The following is an 18308-nucleotide window of genomic DNA, read 5'->3' on the forward strand; positions in this document are numbered from 1 at the left end:
CTGTCTCCCCCTTCTAGACTGTGAGCCCGCTGTTGGGCAGGGACCGTCTCTCTCTGTTGCCAACTTGGACTTCCCAAGCGCTTAGTACACAGTAAGCGCTCAATAAATACGATTGAATGAATGAAAGTCGCCAGAACAAACAGAATCAAACCTCTATGCACAGTACAGATTTACTACTCTATTTTACTTGTACATGGTTACTATTCTATTTATTTTATTTTGTTAATATGTTTTGTTTTGTTGTCTGTCTCCCCCTTCTAGACTGCGAGCCCGCTGTTGGGTAGGGACCGTCTCTCTATGTTGCCAACTTGGACTTCCCAAGCGCTTAGTCCAGTGCTCTGCACACAGTAAGCGCTCAATAAATACGATTGAATGAATGAGTCATCAGAATAAACAGAATCAAAGCTCTATGCACAGTACAGATTTACTACTCTATTTTACTTGTACATAGTTACTATTCTATTTATTTTATTTCGTTAATATGTTTTGTTTTGATTGAATGAATGAAAGTCGTCAGAATAAACAGAATTAAAGCTCTATGCACAGTACAGATTTACTACTCTATTTTACTTGTACATAGTTACTATTCTATTCATTTTATTTTGTTGATATGTTTCATTTTGATTGAATGAATGAAAGTCATCAGAATAAACAGAATTAAAGCTCTACAGTACAGCTTTACTACTCTATTTTACTTGTACATAGTTACTATTCTATTTATTTTATTTCGTTAATGTTTTGTTTGTGTTGTGTTGTCTGTCTCCCCCAATGTTTTGTTTTATTGTCTGTCTCCCCCTTCTAGACCGTGAGCCCGCTGTTGGGTAGGGACCGTCTCTCTCTGTTGCCAACTTGTATTCCCAAGCGCTTAGTCCAGTGCTTTGCACACAGTAAGTGCTCAATAAATACGATTGATTGATTGATTGATTGAATGAAAGTCGTCAGAATAAACAGAAGCAAAGCTCTGTGCACAGTACAGCTTTACTATTCTATTTTACTTGCACATAGTTACTATCCTATTTATTTTATTTCGTTAATGTTTGTGTTGTGTTGTCTCTATGCACAGTACAGACTTACTACTCTACTTTACTTGTGCATAGTTACTATTCTATTTATTTTATTTCGTTAATATGTTTTGTTGTCTGTCTCCCCCTTCTAGGCTGCGAGCCCGCTGTTGGGTAGGGACCGGCTATGTTGCCAACTTGGACTTCCCAAGCGCTTAGTACAGTGCGCTGCACACAGTAAGCGCTCAATAAATACAATTGAATGAAAGTCGTCAGAATAAACAGAATCAAAGCTCTATGCACAGTACAGATTTACTTGTACATAGTTACTATCCTATTTATTTCGTTAATGTTTTGTTTGTGTTGTGTTGTCTCTATGCCCAGTACAGATTTACTACTCTATTTTACTTGTGCATAGTTACTATTCTATTTATTTTATTTCGTTAATGTTTCGTTTTGTTGTCTGTCTCCCCCTTCTAGGCTGTGAGCCCGCTGTTGGGTAGGGACCGTCTCTAGATGTTGCCAACTTGGACTTCCCAAGCGCTTAGTCCAGTGCGCTGCACACAGTAAGCGCTCAATAAATACAATTTAATGAATGAAAGTCGTCAGAATAAACAGAATCAAAGCTCTATGCACAGTACAGATTTACTACTCTACATTACTTGTACATAGTTACTATCCTATTTATTTCGTTAATGTTTTGTTTGTGTTGTGTTGTCTCTATGCCCAGTACAGATTTACTACTCTATTTTACTTGTACATAGTTACTATCATCATCATCATCATCAGTCGTATTTATTGAGCGCTTACTATGTGCAGAGCACTGTACTAAGCGCTTGGGAAGTCCAAATTGGCAACATACGGAGACAGTCCCTACCCAACAGTGGGCTCACGGTCTAAAAGGGGGGAGACAGAGAACAAAACCAAACATACTAACAAAATAAATAGGATAGATATGTACAAATAAAATAGAGTAATAAATAGTACACAGTAAGTACACATTTAATTATCCTATTTAATTTCGTTAATGCTTTGTTGTCTGTCTCCCCCTTCTAGACTGTGAGCCCGCTGTTGGGTAGGGACCGTCTCTAGATGTTGCCACTTGTATTCCCAAGCGCTCAGTACAGCGCTCACTAAATACGACTGACTGAACGAGCCCCTTATCATCTTTTAGACTGTGAGCCCACTGTTGGGTAGGGCCTGTCTCTATATGTCGCCAACTTGGACTTCCCAAGCGCTTAGCACAGTGCTCTGCACATAGTAAGCGCTCAATAAATACGATTGACTATGATCCCAACTCCGAGGGAAGGCCGCCCTCAGAGAGGGCCACGGCTGAGGGCCGGGCTCCCGTCGTGCACTGGGGCCGCTGGGGACTACAAGTCCCAGGGTGCAGCGCGCGTGTGCGTGTGACGTCAGACGCCGGCCCGCGCGCGACGTGGCAGCGCGTGGGGAGGGAGGAGAAGGAGGTGTCAAGAGGCGGCCATGGCGGCCGTGGGGGTGAGGCGATGGGAGGTGGTGAGGAAGGGGAAACGGGCCGGGGCCGGCGGAGGAGGCCCGCGACGAGCCCTGGGGGAGGCCAACCAAGCAAGGACCATCGCCCTGGCCCGTGAGTCACCCCGGAAACCCTCCCTCATCATCAATCAATCGTATTGATTGAGCAATTACTGTGTGCAGAGCGCTTGGGAAGTCCAAGTTGGCAACAGTCCCCACCCAACAGTGGGCTCACGGTCTAGGAGGGGGAGACAGAGTCCAAAACCAAACACACTAACAAAATAAATAGATATGGTATATATGTTTGTACATATTTTTCTACTCTAATTTATTTGTACATATCTATTCTATTTGTTTTATTTTGTTAGTATGTTTGGTTTTGTTCTCTGTCTCCCCCTTTGAGACTGTGAGCCCACTGTTGGGTAGGGACTGTCTCTAGATGTTGCCAATTTGGACTTCCCAAGCGCTTAGAACAGTGCTCTGCACATAGTAAGCCATCAATAAATACGATTGATGATGATGATGATGATGATTAACGTATGAAGAATGTATGCACATAGTAAGCGCTCAATAAATACGATTGATGATGATGATGATGATGATATGGTCTCCCTCCTCCCCGCCCCCAGGACCGGCCCCTCTCCTCAGTAACAATCCTAATGATGGCATTGATAATAATGATAATAATAATGATGGCATTTATTAAGCACTTACTATGTGCAAAGCACTGTTCTAAGCGCAGGGGAGGGTACAAGGTGATCAGGTTGTCCCACGGGGGGCCCACAGTCTTCATCCCCGTTTCACAGGTGAGGGAACTGAGGCCCAGTGAAGTGGCTCGCCCACAGTCACCCAGCTGACAAGTGGCGGAGCCGGGATTGGAACCCATGACCTCTGACTCCAAAGCCTGGTCTCTTTGCACTGAGCCATGATGATGGTGGCATTTATAAAGCGCCTACTATGTGCAAAGCACTGTTGTAAGCACCAGGGGGGTTACAAGGTGATCAGGCTGTCCCACGGGGGGCTCCCGGTCTTCATCCCCATTTCACAGGTGAGGGAACTGAGGCCCAGTGAAGTGAAGTGGCTTGCCCAAAGCCACCCAGCTGACAAGTGGCGGAGCCGGGATTGGAACCCATGACCTCTGACTCCAAAACCCGTGCTCTTTCCACTGAGCCATGATGATGATGGCATTTATAAAGCGCCTACTATGTGCAAAGCACTGTTGTAAGCACCAGGGGGGTTACAAGGTGATCAGGCTGTCCCACGGGGGGCTCCCGGTCTTCATCCCCATTTCACAGGTGAGGGAACTGAGGCCCAGTGAAGTGAAGTGGCTCGCCCAAAGTCACCCAGCTGACAAGTGGCGGAGCCGGGATTGGAACTAATAACCTCTGACTCCAAAGCCCGGGCTCCTTCCACTGAGCCATGATGATGATGATGATGATGATGATGATGATGGCATTTGTTAAGCACTTACTATGTGCAAAGCACTGTTGTAAGCGCCAGGGAGGTTACAAGGTGATCAGGTTGTCCCACGGGGGGCTCCCAGTCTTCATCCCCATTTCACAGGTGAGGGAACCGAGGCCCAGAGAAGTGAAGTGGCTTGCCCAAAGCCACCCAGCTGACAAGTGGCGGAGCCGGGATTGGAACCCATGACCTCTGACTCCAAAGCCTGGGCTCCTTCCACTGAGCCATGATGATGATGATGGCATTTATTAATCCTGTATATATGTTTGTTCATATTTATTACTCTATTTATTTATTTATCTTGTACACATCTATTCTATTTATTTTATTTTGTTAGTATGTTTGGTTTTGTTCTCTGTCTCCCCCTTCTAGACTGTGAGCCCACTGTTGGGTAGGGACTGTCTCTATATGTTGCCACCTTGTACTTCCCAAGCACTTAGTACAGTGCTCTGCAAACAGTAAGCGCTCAATAAATATGATTGATTGATTGATTAAGCGCTTACTATGCGCAAAGCACTGTTCTAAGCGCTGGGGAGGTTACAAGGTGATGAGGTTGTCCCATGGGGGCACACAGTGTTAATCCCCATTTTACAGATGAGGGAACTGAGACACAGTGAAGTGACTAGCCCAAAGTCACACAGCTGGCAATTGGCAGAGTCGGAATTTGAACCCATGACCTCTGACTCCAAAGCCCGGGCTCTTTCCACTGAGCCATGCTGCTTCTTCCACCATCGTCGATGGCTCCGTGGGCCCGAAACCCTTCATTCATTCATATTTATTGAGCGCCTACTGTGTGCAGAGCACTGTACTAAGCGCTTGGGAAGTACAAGTTGGCAACATAGAGAGACGGTCCCTACCCGACAATGGGCTCACAGTCTAGAAGGGGGAGACAGACAACTAAACAAGCCACGCTGCTTCTCATTCATTCATTCAATCGTATTTATTGAGCACTTACTTTGTGCAGAGCACTGTACTAAGCGCTTGGGAAGTCCAATTTGGCAACATATAGAGACGATCCCTACCCGACAATGGGCTCACAGTCTAGAACGGGAAGACAGACAACAAAACAAGCCACATTGCTTCTCATTCATTCATTCAATCGTATTTATTGAGCTCTTACTGTGTGCAGAACACTGGACTAAGCGCTTGGGAAGTACAAGCTGGCAACATATAGAGACAAGTACCACTCTTATTATCGCCATTATTATTATTATTATTATTACTAATAGGGAAGCAGCCTGGCTCGGTGGAAAGAGCCCGGGCTTGGGAGTTAGAGATCATGGGTTCAAGTCTTGGCTTCGCTTCAATCAATCAATCAATCAATCGTATTTATTGAGCGCTTACTATGTGCAGAGCACTGTACTAAGCGCTTGGGAAGTACAAATTGGCATCACATAGAGACAGTCCCTACCCAACAGTGGGCTCACAGTCTAAAACGGAGAGACAGAGAACAGAACCAAACATACCAACAAAATAAAATAAGTAGGATAGAAATGTACAAGTAAAATAAATAAATAAATAAATAAATAGAGTAATAAATATGTACAACCATATATACATATATACAGGTGCTGTGGGGAAGGGAAGGAGGTAAGACGGGGGGATGGAGAGGGGGACGAGGGGGAGAGGAAAGAAGGGGCTCAGTCTGGGAAGGCCTCCTGGAGGAGGTGAAGGCTTGTCAGCTTTGTGACTTTGGGCAAGTCATTTCACTTCTCTGGGCCTCAGTTCCCTCATCTGTAAAATGGGGATGAAGCCTGGGAGCCCCACGTGGGACAACCTTCATTCAGTCGTCCATTCCATCGTCTCGATTGAGCGCCGACTGTACTTCCCAAGCGCTTAGTCCAGTGCTCTGCACACAGAAGCGGCGTGGCTCAGTGGAAAGAGCCCAGGCTTGGGAGTCAGAGGTCATGAGTTCAAATCCCGCTCTGCCAGTTGTCAGCTGTGTGACTTTGGGCAAGTCACTTCACTTCTCCGTGCCTCAGTCCCCTCATCTGTGAAATGGGGATGAAGACTGGGAGCCCCCCGTGGGACAACCTGATCACCTTGTAACCTCTCCAGGGCTTGGAACAGTGCTTTGCACATAGTAAGCGCTTAATAAATGCCATTATTAGTAGTAGTAGTTAGTGCTCAATAAATACGATTGAATGAATGAACGACTGGGTGCCGAGCACTGGACTAAGCGCTTGGGAAAGTACAAATCGGCAACAGACATTTACTCATTCGTTCCATCGTATTGATTGAGCGCCGACTGTGTGCAAAGCACTGGACTAAGCGCTTGGGACAGTCCAAATCGGCAACAGAGAGAGACGGTCCCTACCCAATAATGGGCTCACATTGCCAAGCCCCAGCTGGTGCTAAGCGCTGTGCAGAGCAAATCACCCTGGCGGGTGGAGTTTCCTCCCTGCATAGTAGAAAGAATAATAATAATGATGATGATGATGGCATTTGTTAAGCACTTACTATGTGCCTGTTCTAAGTGCTGGGGCAATAGTAATGATGATGATGATAGTATTTGTTAAGGTCTTACTATGTGCCGAGCACTGTTCTAAGCGCTGTGGTAATAATAATAATAATGATGATGATGATGATGGCATTAGTTAAGCTCTTACTATGTGCCCGAGCACAGTTCTAAGCGCCGGAGTAATAATAATAATAATGATGATGGCATTTGTTAAGCTCTTACTATGTGCCGAGCACAGTTCTAAGCGCTGGGCTAATAACAATAATAATAATGATGATGATGGCATTTGTTTAAGCGCTTACTATGTGCTGAGCACTGTTCTAAGCGCTGGGATAAGAATAATAATAATAATGATGATGATGGCATTTGTTAAGCTCTTACTATGTGCTGAGTGCTGTTCTAAGCGCTGGGGTAATAGCAATAATAATAATGATGATGATGGCATTTGTTAAGCGCTTACTATGTGCCGAGCACCGCTGTAAGCCCTGGGGTAGATACGAGGTCATCAGGTTGTCCTATGTGGGGCTCACAGTCTTCATCCCCATTTTACAGAGGAGGGAACTGAGGCCTAGAGAAGTCAAGTGACTTGCCCAAAGTCACACAGCTGATCAGTGGCGGAGTCAGGATTAGAACCCGTGACCTCTAACTCCCAAGTCCGGGCTCTTTCCACTGAGCAACGCTGCTTCTCAACTCTCCCTCTCTCTCTCTGCTGCCCTGTGCTTCCGAGGGCCGCGGATGTTTGGCTGGGGAATTCATTCAGTCTTATTTATTGAGTGCTTACTGACTAAGTCTTGGAAGGTACAGTTCATTCAGTCGTATTTATTGAGCGCTTACTGTGTGTAGAGCACTGTACTAAGCGCTTGGAAGATACAATTCGGCAACATATAGAGGCCCAACAGCGGGCTTACAATCCAGAAATGAACCCAGGCCCCCAAAGGACCCATATGTGGGGGTCAGACACATGACCAGGCTCCGCCGTAGGGGTGTCACCTCAACCTCTGTTTCCCTATAAGGAGTCAAATAGCCGTTCCCCAACAACCACCCATCCCACCATTCAGCGCTTAGAACAGTGCTTTGCACATAGTAAGCGCTTAATAAATGCCATTATTATTATTATTATTATCACAGCCCCATCAGAACAGTTCACCGTTAGTGAGCTTCCTCAGAAGGGTGTTGGGATGGTTGTCAGGGGAGGAATTAGGAGTTAAACACCCAAGCCCTGGACTAATACTGAGGCAAGTGCCTCCCATTCAGCGCCTGGGAAGCAGCTGAGTTTGTGGGGACTGGGTCACTCACCATCCAGAAGGGTCCGGCTGCAAGCCACAGAGCATTCCCAGAAGAGTAGAAGCCTGGGAAGGAAGGGAAGCAATGGGAGGAATGAACTTAGGCCCACCCCCGAGCTCAGTAGTTCCTGTTGTCTTCCTCCCTTTACAGCAGCTGGCATCCGGCCCTCAAGCACCATCTTTGAGTTGGGCTTTGAGAAGGTCGTGAAGCAGCGCAACAAGGAGCAAGTACCACCAGCTGCCCCCATTGTAACCAAAAAAGCGAGCACCAAGAAGCAGCCCAAGAAGGCAGGAGCGGCAGCAAATTCCAAGGAGACGGGCCCTAAGGAGAGCCGTTTTCGCAGCCTGGAGGAGGCCCTGAAGGCTGTGAGTGTGATGGAGCCAGGGTTCAGGAAAGGAAGGGGCCGGGGGTCTGCCGTGTGGGAGGGGGTGAGTCCCGGGGAAGTGATTAGGGAAGCCCACAGCTCAAGCTGAGGATGGGGAGAAGCCCAGGAGCTGCGGGAGGGAAGCCCAGGCCCCAAGGAGGGAGGGTTGCCAAGACCCAAGGATCAGGCGTGGGCAGGGAATGAGCCTTGATCAGTCATTGGTATTTATTAAGCACTTATTATGTGCAGAGCCCTGTAGTAAGCGCTTGAGAGGTAATGGAGCCCGATCTCACCATGAAATCACTTCCTCACCTCTTGGCTGAGGGAGTCTTGTCACTACTTCAGGTCATCAACCAGAGCAAGTAGCAAGTAGGTCATTTGGAACTTTGAAGGATGTAAGAGCAAGGCGGTTTGGGGGTGAGCATGAAAAATCAAGGCTCAGATCTTCCCCCATCAGAGCCGCCCAACTTCCTGAGCCCCGGGGAGTCTAAATGCAGCGGTAAAGATTCCGGAGGCCATTAAAAATGTTGTTCGAAAAGGCAGAGAGCTCTCCGATCCTGTCCTCCCAATCTGACCCCACTCCCCTTTGCGGATCCTGCCGTCATCTGGCCTAAGTGCTGGGGTCTCCTCGTTTCTAGCCAGACTCTTATTATGGGGTCTCCTCTAGACTGTGAGCCCCTTGTGACGCAGGGACCCTGTCCAGCCTGATCAGTGGATGATATTTGAGTGCTTACTATGTGCAGAGTGCTTTACTACCTCTTGGGAGAGTACACTACAACCGAGTTGGTAGGTCCATTCCCTGGCTGATGATCTTGTATCTACCTCAGCACTTGGTACAGTGGAAGCCCTTAAGAAATACCACAGTTATCATTATTCTCGTCATTTCTCCCGGCGGGGCTGAGGCTCTTTCTAACCTCTGTGTCCCCGGCAGCTGGATGTGGCAGTCCTGCAGAAGGAGTTGGACAAGAGCCAGAGCATGTTCCCGGGGAACCCGTCCGTGTGGGTGAAGGACCTGGCGGGCTATCTCAACTACAAGCTCCAGGCTCCTCAGAGCGAACCCACGCTAAGTCAGCACACACATGGTTAGTCCGGCCTCCAGCTGCACATCAAACCAGGAAAGTGCTCCCTGAATGAGGAAAGGAGCCCCGGGCACTGTGTGGGGAAAGTCGGCGTCCAATTCTAATGCCCCCAGGCTCCTCATCCCCAACCCCTTTGGGTGCTCCGAGCTGGCTTCCAGTCCAGTTGTATGAACCTGTTAGAGGGGTTGGGGGGCAGGAGTGCGGCAACCTGTATTCTGGGGGCATCTTGGTTTCTTTCTTGTGGGCAGGAGAATGGGTGAGCAAGGAGTAGCTGAGCTGGCCTAGGCCTCAAGGTGCTCTGGCCGTGATGTGAGGGTCTGGTGGGTTGTAGATTATCCATTCCGGCTGGTGAACCGGGAGCTACGTGGAGTTATACGGGGGCTGCTGGGAAAGGCGGCAGGTACCGTGGAGCTCTTCTTTGACCACTGCTTGTACACCATGCTGCAGGAGCTGGACAGGTCACCAGGTAAGAGGATGGAAGTGTCAACTCTCGTGTGTGTACACAAACTCTCTCTCTCTCTCTCTCTTTCTCTCCCCCCCACCCCCCCAGTAAAGAAATATCTGTATCCAGTACACTGATTTGTCCTGTCCGGGGGAGGGTCTGGGAATAGGAAGAGGGCTGTGGGCCCGTCCAACGTGAGGCAGCATGAAGAGGGCGCGTTGGAAGAAAATCAGTGATGCAGTAAGCCTGATATTTCCTTCCTCTTCAGGGGAATCGCTCCACGGCTACCGCATCTGTATCCAGGCTGTGCTACAAGACAAGCCCAAAATCGCCACTATGAACCTGAGCAAGGTAGGTCAACATCTGCCAGGGCTGGAGGGTGTGGGATCTCACGGGCTGGGTGTAAAGAGTAGAGAAGCCCATGCAGGAGAGAGAGCCAAGAAAGAAATTTCCAGGGTTCCCCCAAATATGATCTTTTCGGAAGACCTTGAGTGACCCGGGGAGTGGTCTTCTCCCCCAGACACAGTTTTCTCCCTCCTGCCCTTGTTAGTTATTATGCCCTAGGTATCTTGATTTCCTCTCACCCACCTCCACTGCTGACCCTGGCTCCCTTGGTCTTCCCAGTACCTGGAACTCCTGAGGTCGCACCAGAACAGACCGGCGAAGTGTCTGACCATCATGTGGGCATTGGGGCAGGCCGGCTTCGCTGACCTGACTGAGGGCCTGAAAGGTAACAGGGTATGGGGCTGTGGGAAGGAGAGGGAATTCAGGAGAGCGGAGTGATTGGAGTGAAATGGGGTCAGTGTGGCCAGGAGCTACCTAGAGGCCTGATGCCTTTCTCGGGGTGGGCTGGGAGTGTCTAAGGTGTCTGTGGACCCAGGGTAGTCTCAGCCAAGTTGAGACTTGTTGTGCGAAGCTGTGTGATTTCCTACATAGGGCCTGGTCACTAATCCCACGCCCTCCTTTGACATTCTCTCCTTTAGTGTGGCTAGGGATCATGATGCCTGTGCTGGGGATCAAGTCACTGTCTCCTTATGCCATCGCCTATCTAGACCGCCTGCTCCAGTGAGTGACCTGGGGAGCATTGAGGGAGGAAATTGGGGGATTTTCCCAATGCAAGGGAATCGCTCTTGAAGGGGTAAAAGTAGCAGAAGCTCTGTCTGAAGTCCCAGTCCTACCAGAAGGGCGTCCGGGGCAGGGGTGGGTGAAGAATCCGGGACATCATCCTGTTCATTCCTCCTCCCTGGAGATGGGTTGGGGGTGGCCCCGAGTTGGGGGAGAATGTGCCACTTTACATAGGTGTCAGCCCTGGCCCCAGAGGAGCAGAAGAGGCAAATGATCTGAAGCGGGAACTAACAGGAGGACCTCCCTCCCTTTCTCTGACCCCTCTACAGGATGCATCCAAACCTTACCAAGGGCTTTGGCGTGATCGGCCCCAAGGACTTCTTTCCTCTGCTGGACTTTGCTTACATGCCCAACAACTCTCTTTCCTCCAAGTAAGGTCACCCTGAGGCCGTGCCCATCACTAGCAGGGTTGGGGAGGAGGAGTCGGATAGGGCGTCCCAGTCTCCCAGGTGCTGAGAGGGAGAGAGAACTCTCCTAGATCCCCTCAACTTGGAATTTGGCCCCATTGGGCCAGGAAGGGAGGGTGCATGCCCCCACCCCCTCCACCCTGTTCCAACCTTCTTAACCCAGCTTTATCTCTTCAGCCTACAGGAGCAGCTGCGTCAGCTATACCCCCGGCTTAAAGTGCTTGCATTTGGTTCAAAGCGTGAAACTACCCTGCACACCTATTTTCCCTCCTTCCTGTCCAGAGCCACTCCCAACTGTCCCTCTGACATGAAGAAGGAGGTGAGGAGGAAGAGGGGTAGGGGCGGGTTCAGGGGTTTCCCTTTCAACCCTTGGCCTTGAGATCAGGCTCTGGAAGTTCAGCCAGGCAGCTTTAGGCGGGTCTTCCCTCCCCCCTGAAGATGCTAATTCCCCAGTGCCCCATCAGTCAGGCTCACTCATTACCATCAGCACCACCCTAGGCTAGAGACGGTTGTGCCCGGGGCAGCCAGGGAGGAGATTTAGGCTGTGCCAGTGGAGAGTCCAGCTCCCAGGGTGGTTATTAACATCCTAACTCCAACCCAGCTGGCCAGAGGGAGCCTGCCTATAACTCTCTCAATGCCAGATCATCCTGAACCAAGATATCCAGCCTCATCCGATTCCTTCTCCAAGGTTTCCAACCTCCAAGGCTTGGCGTGGCACTCCCTGAACTTGGGCCTTCCCCCCGGCGGAGCTTACCTTCCCCCTTGCCTGCCTGCCTGTCATCTGGGCAGGGACCTCGTGGATCCTGGTCCTCTTCCCCTTGTTCTCGGGTCCTCAACTGAGGGTTGGACCCGTTCCTACCCCAGCCGGATTTCTTCCAACAATATTCCTCCCCCTCCCATTCCAGCTCCTGAACAGCCTAACTGAGTGCCTGAGCCTGGATCCGCTCAGCTTCAGCGTCTGGAGGCAGCTGTACACCAAACATCTGTCCCAGTCCAGGTGAGGTGGGGGAAGCGAGCCAGCCTGCCTCTGGCAGAGCAGTCCGTGTCCTAGCCCCTAGCTTCCTCCCCTGGCCCCCCGTGGCATGTCGATAGAGTGGACGGCGGGGGAAGGAGGAAAGCGGCTCTTCTAAGCCTTTCGGCTCTCAGCCACTGGTCTGTTGCCCTCCAGTTCCAGCCTGGGACCTTCTCCAAGGTGTTGCCCCAGTGAAGTCCAAGTAGATAACCCCCACCTGTTGGAGCTGGAGGGACTTCTGGGACAAAGGGGTCAAGGTTTGGACAAGGAGGGATGGGTGTGGGAGGCCCTTTGGGCTGCATGATTGGACGAAGATGGAGCCTGAGAGGTGGCCAGGCTGAATGGCAGCTATTCTGTCTCCGCAGGCTGCTCTTGGAACATGTGCAGACATCATGGGACCGTGTGCCTAAGAAGGTGAGGAGGAGGTAGGGGAAGGCCTGCTGGGTGGGGTGGCAGTGGTAGCTCTGCTCTGGTAGCCATAGAAGGGCCCCACCAAGATACCAGATCAAGCTTGGCTAAACTAGGGCCACTCGCACGCGTCTTTTGCAGCAGTATGTCGCTAGCCCAGTCTAGTGGGGGTGCAGTTCCTGGTTCTGTCCCCAGTCCCTCCTCTCCACCCCTTCCCCCTCCCCACCCTTCCTCCCCACAGCCCAAACACCTACTCCCCTTTCTGGTTAAGGGATTTTTAAAAATTTTGATCTGTGGCTCACAGACGTTACCAGGTTTGTTCACCTAATGGCCTCCACCACATATTTGCCCCACCCCAAGTTATGAGAAAGAAATATGATATTTTTGCCACAAAATCTTAAGCAGTGAGTGTGGTTGGGGGGTATGTCAGGAGAAGGGCGTTTGTTGAAAGGGGCATTGCCAGAGGAAGAGGAGGAGAAAGGGGATTAATTCATTGTCTATCGTGTGCAGCACTTGAGAAGTAAGAGTTGTAATCTCAAGTGCCTTCGCACCTTTTTTCTCCTCTTTCCTTTTTTTCTTCTGCTCCCCTATTGCTAGGTTTAATTCTTATATGACACACCTAGTAGTCCCATCTTGTTTTAATGTTACCAAAATTATGCAAGGATTTGTATGGCATTAAACATTTTTTGGTGGCCACCCTGGGTCAACTAGATGGGGAACTGAAATGAAGAGGGAGGCTCTTGTGGGACAGGGAAACTGAGCTCCCTGTTGGTAGCCTCAGGGCCCCCTTTTCCCTCCCGTCGTCCTCCCCACAGATAAGGAAGTCTCTCCAAGAAACAGTCCAGTCCTTCAAAGTGACCAACGAGGAGCTGATTGGGAAGGGCGGGAACAGTGCCCAGGATGTGGCAGCCTGTAATAGCGCTTGCAAGGTACCACTTGCCCAGACCCTGGCCACCCTCACTCACCTTCTTGAACGCACTTCTTTTCCAGCTGTCTAGATCCCAACACCTGTTAATGTCACCCTCCCTCTTAGCTCGGAACACCCTCCTAGAACGCTCTTAAACCTTCTTACCCCTGGGCAGCATGACACAGGCTGAAGAGTCCACTTGTTTTCTCTCCTCCGTGTCGGCAGGGACTCAAATTAGTGATATTTTTTTGAGTGCTTATTATGTGCAGAAAACTGTACTAAGCACTTGGGACAGTCTATTACGGTAGAGTTGTCGGGAAGATCAGTATGTTTGGCTTGACCCTTTACCGAAGAGAGTGTAATTTGAGGACTCTTCTCAGACTGAGGGGAGCGATCGTCCTTTCCTTCACTCCTAGGGCATGTTTCAGGAGGCACGGAGCCGTCGGCTCCCTTGGACTCAGCTGCTGCTAGTCCTGCTCGTGTTCATCACTGGTTTCCTGTGCCATGACCTCCGCTCACACAGCTCCTTCCAGGGTAAGGGGATGAAAAGAGAAGAGGACAGGGAGGGGTGGGAGAGAAGAGAGAGCATTCATGTCTCCCGATACCAGACAGCACCGTGGGGCTACGTCCTCTTGACTGACCCTGTGGCCGTATTCCGCCTGGTTCTGAGAACTCGGCCGTGTGCTGTCACCGCTCCTTGCCCGGCTCTGCGGTGCCTGCCTACCCGTCGTGCCCCCTCGGACATCTTTCATCTCCCAGCCCCCCTGAGGATTTGCTTCTCCTCTTCCTCCTAGCTTCTGTCTCTGCCCGGGTGTTGCAGTCCTCTGGCCTCCTCCCTGCTGGCCAGCAGGCCTGGGCCAAGCTCCATCACTTCGGTCTGCAAGGCTCGAGGTGAGTTTTGGGAGTTGGTGTGCCCAGGAAAAGAGGGAGGCTTTGAGGGGGATTTGGGTGTTCCCCAGGGCCCAGCACAAGGTTAAAGCTAATTTCCTAAGAAATGGCCAGGAGACGTTCAAGTGCTGATTTGCATTACCTCCCCCCAACCCCTCCCTTCTCTGCAGCTGGCTGGAGAAGACACTGCCCGTCTACGGCTCCCACCTGGTGACAGTGCTGGGCCCCAGCCTGCAGCTGGCCTGGGCCCAAACCAATGCTACAGCCACCTATATCTCTGCCCACTGCGCCTCCCAGCTGGCCTGGGTGCGGGCCAACCTCCCTGGCCTCATCCAGGGGGTAAGGAAGGGACTTAGGGCCAGCCAGTTTGGCTGGAGACGGGGGGCTCGTGCCGAAAGGATGACCCTGTGAGAAGCGGGAAGTTAGGGGGCACCTGGGGTGGGGGAGGCTGGTTGGGACTTTGGGAAGATAGGGTCTCTGGGGGTGCGGAGGGGAATGCTGATTAATCCCTCCTCCCGTGCTCAGTTGCAGACCCAACTCCCAGACTCACTGCTGTACCTCCTCCTACAACTAAAGGAGCTTCTACTGTTTCTGCATCAGCACCTGCTGCTCCCGCTGTGGCACGGGCTGCTCATTCTGCTGGCATCAGCCCACAGACTCTGCCAGGAGACCTGCAAGTGAGACACCCCCCACCCCCATAGCCGGCATTCCCTTTCAAAGAGGGGCACCAAGACCAGTACCCCCTTCTTACCGCCTTTCCTTCCGTTATTCCCCAGCTGGGGCCGGGCTTCTCACGGCTCAGCTTCCAAGACTGGGGATTGGCACTCCTGGGTTTTATTCCCATCTACCCTCTGAATATATTGGTCCCTGTACCTTCCGTCAATCATTGGCATTTATTGAGGGCTCGTTCTTGTGCAGAGCCCTGTACTGAGCACTTGGGAGGGTGCAATAGAATCAGTAGACAGGATCCCTACCCTCAGGGAGCTCACGATCTAGCCGCTAAAATAATTTGCAGGTAGGAGGAAACAACCGAGGTTCAAGAGCCGTTCCGACGTACCATGGCTGGGGAGGGGTCGGGGGTGAATCCCTTAAGTACCTTGGTTGGCCTGCAGCCCTATGGGATATGGGGTGACGGGCCTGGCTTCTTCCAGACCGACAGACCCTAACCCCAGATTGGTCCTTCCCTTAGAGGTGACGTAACCTGGGACTGTGTGATGAGACAGCTGAGTGGTGCTGTCCACTGGGCCTGGCTCTGCCTGCAAAACACCACCGTCGCCCTCAAGGATTGGACGTTGGCCATGATGTCTCAGCAATAGGAGCTGCCTCAGAGGCCACTGCTTCCTCTCTGCCAAGGGGCCCCGGCACCCCCTGTGGACTGCAGGGAGTGGGATGGGCATGCATGGGAATGTGTGTCTGCATGGGTATCTTTTCTGATGGTTGGCTCTGGCCACATCCTCCTGCCGCTCCTCCAAGCCAAGAACCCCCATTGGAGCTGATCCTGGGACCTTGTGCTAGGGTTGGCTGAGCCCCTGCACTCCCTCTGTGTATGTCTCCCATGGAGCTCGCTCCCTCCCTCCCTCCCTCTCGCCTTTGGTCCCGCTTCCCTCTCCGTGACTCTGAACTGCGCGGCTCAGGTCCGGTCGCCGCCACCACTCGCCACACCGTCCCAGACCTGGAGACTCCCGTCTCGGCCTCGCTTCTGTCCCATGGAGCGAGCCGCTTTCCCCATTTCCTTCGGGGCTGGGAAGAGCCGTGGGGTGGCCTTCGATTTCCATTCCCCAAAGCACGTTGAACCTCAGAAGCTGGCTGCTGACTCTGGAGGAAGAGAGGAGAGGAACGATCCAAGAAAAAAGCATTGTGGAACTCTCTAGGACCTGCCCTCCCATTTCTCTCCCCTTAGATCCATAGACTGTTGTCAAAGTACCATTGGGTGGGTTGTGGTAGAATCATGTATCCAAGTGCCTAGCACCCACTCTAGCCGCTCCTTTCTTGTGACTAAAACCAAATCCACTTGCTTCGTGCTTCCCTTTTCTTGCTGCTCATCTTCCCCAGCTTCCTCGTGGCTGTAGCAGTGGAAGGGGTGAGGAGCAGGCTCAAGGAAAAGGCTGCTATGGGCCTCGTGTATTCCCCTTACCATCTCCCCCTCCCTTCATATTCATCCTTTCTCTCGCTCTCTCTTCCGTGTCTCACTTTCCCTGTGTCTATTTCACACCTGCTCCCATCCAGGACCCTGGGCTCTGCTTCATCTGCGTTCCGCAGGCTAGGCTCTGGTTCCATCTCTTCCTAAGCCTCCTGTTAAGGCAACAGGTTGTGTATGAATCTTTACCCCACCATATGGATGTGAGGTGGAATAAAGGTGAGATATTTGGTCTGTAGCCCTAGCCCCCTTTTGTGCCTCAGTCGTGAAGAAGATCTTGTAGAAGGGAAACATAGTTCCCGCCATTGATGCTCTTTAGCACCATGACCCCCTGGTGCTGATCTCTAGCTCTAGGCCAACCCTGGGCTTGGCTCATTCTGGGCTGGGATACAGTCCGACAGCTGTCCGACCACCGTCCTCAGTTTTAAATGCACTTTCTTGGTACCCCGTTCCTCACTCGTCAACATTTTGGACCCAGGTTAGGGGTGGATGTAGCAGGTGGGGTGCTGCCGGGAAAATTACCCCCAAATTCCCAGGGAACTGCAACTGTTCTGCTGTGCCTCCCAGGAATCAGCTCTGGTCAATCAGTCAATCGTATTTACTGAGCACTTGCTGTGCGCAAAGCACAGTACTAAGCTCTGGGGAGTACAACAGTTGGTAGACGTGGTCCTTGCCTACAAGTAGCTTACAATCTCGAGAGGAAGCCAGGCATTCAAAAATATAAAGATGGTGTACATAAGTGCTGTGGGGTGAGTAAAGTGTGCAACTCCAAGGGCAGGGGTGATGCAGAATGGAGTGGGAGAAGTGAAAATGAGGGTTTAGAAGAGGAAGGCCTCTTTTTTAGTGAGGCATTGAAGGTGGGGAGAGTGATTGTCAGATATGAAGGGGAGGGAGTTTCAGACCAAAAGCAGGACGTGGACAAGGGGATGAAGGTGAGAGCCAAGATTGAGGTACAGTGAGTAAATTAGCATTAGAGGAGCTGGGGTGTAGTAGGAAATGAGAGAGGTAAGATAGAAGGGGGCAAGCTGATGTGGGTGTTTTAAAGCCAAATGGTAGGGAGTTACCGTTTGATGCAGAGATGGATGGGCAACCGCTGGAGAATTTTGAGTGAGAACACATGGACTGAATGGTTTTGTAGAAAACCGATATGGGCAGCCGAGTGAAATATGGACTGGAGTGGTCCTAAGCTCTGATTTGGCCTGGGGTTTCACCCATCCAAAATAAGGGATACCACTTGGGCCGGGCCAGGCAATGCGTCATGATTTCTTGCTTGTGGGCCATTCTAGTTGAAAACCCAATGCATGTTCATGGAGGGAAAGGAAGGAATTTGAATCAGACCAGAGCTGACCTTGTAAGAAACGTTTGCATGGATATTGAAGTCTCCAAGGGTCAGTTTAGGGGAGGAGAAACAGAAGGAGATTAAGGAAGGAGTCAAAATCATTTAAAAGGGAAGGGGAAGGGACCAGAGGGTGGTAGATCAGTTAATTAGTTTGATTTATTGAGCCCTTACTGTATGCAAAGCACTGTGCTAAGCACTGGCCACTCCTGCCGTGACCTTGGGCAAGTCACTTAACTTCCCTGTGCCTCAGTTTCCTCGTGTAAAACGGGGATTAATTAGTCTAATTTAGACTGTGGGAGCCTCTTGTGGGACAGGGACTGTCTAACCTGATTACCTTGCATCTACCGCAATGCTTTGTACAGTACAAGCCACATAATAAGCGCTTAACAAGTACAACAGACGGCGGCGTTGGTAGACTCGATCCCTGTCCTCAAGGAGAGCAGTCAACAGTGTTGCTATGGCATTTGTTAAGCGCTTACTGTGTGTCAAGAACTGTACTAAG

At 50.9% G+C, this 18308-nt stretch overlaps 1 protein-coding gene across 1 annotated transcript; it reads left to right on the forward strand.

The window, feature by feature from the left end:
* Nucleotides 1-2483: 2483 nt before the first annotated feature.
* Nucleotides 2484-16705, forward strand: TMEM214 (transmembrane protein 214). The gene is made up of 17 exons (XM_038750853.1): nt 2484-2607; nt 7849-8063; nt 8994-9144; nt 9473-9607; nt 9852-9934; nt 10208-10313; nt 10567-10648; nt 10978-11079; nt 11293-11434; nt 12021-12112; nt 12493-12541; nt 13351-13464; nt 13859-13976; nt 14237-14333; nt 14501-14669; nt 14856-15007; nt 15520-16705. The coding sequence occupies exons 1-17, from the start codon at nt 2484-2486 to the stop codon at nt 15644-15646; spliced, it is 2058 nt and encodes a 685-aa protein (XP_038606781.1). The 3' UTR covers nt 15647-16705.
* Nucleotides 16706-18308: the final 1603 nt, after the last annotated feature.

Source organism: Tachyglossus aculeatus, chromosome 9 (assembly GCF_015852505.1).
Source record: "Tachyglossus aculeatus isolate mTacAcu1 chromosome 9, mTacAcu1.pri, whole genome shotgun sequence".
Lineage (NCBI taxonomy): Eukaryota > Metazoa > Chordata > Mammalia > Monotremata > Tachyglossidae > Tachyglossus > Tachyglossus aculeatus.

What these genes read in the sequence shown, in the direction of transcription:
- TMEM214 (XM_038750853.1), top strand. Translation starts at nt 2,484, where the DNA reads ATGGCGGCCGTGGGGGTGAGGCGATGGGAGGTGGTGAGGAAGGGGAAA. An exon ending in CCTGACTGAGGGCCTGAAAG is followed by an intron (nt 10,314 to 10,566) that starts GTAACAGGGTAT and finishes TCTCTCCTTTAG; the next exon opens with TGTGGCTAGGGATCATGATG. An exon ending in CTCACACAGCTCCTTCCAGG is followed by an intron (nt 13,977 to 14,236) that starts GTAAGGGGATGA and finishes TCTTCCTCCTAG; the next exon opens with CTTCTGTCTCTGCCCGGGTG.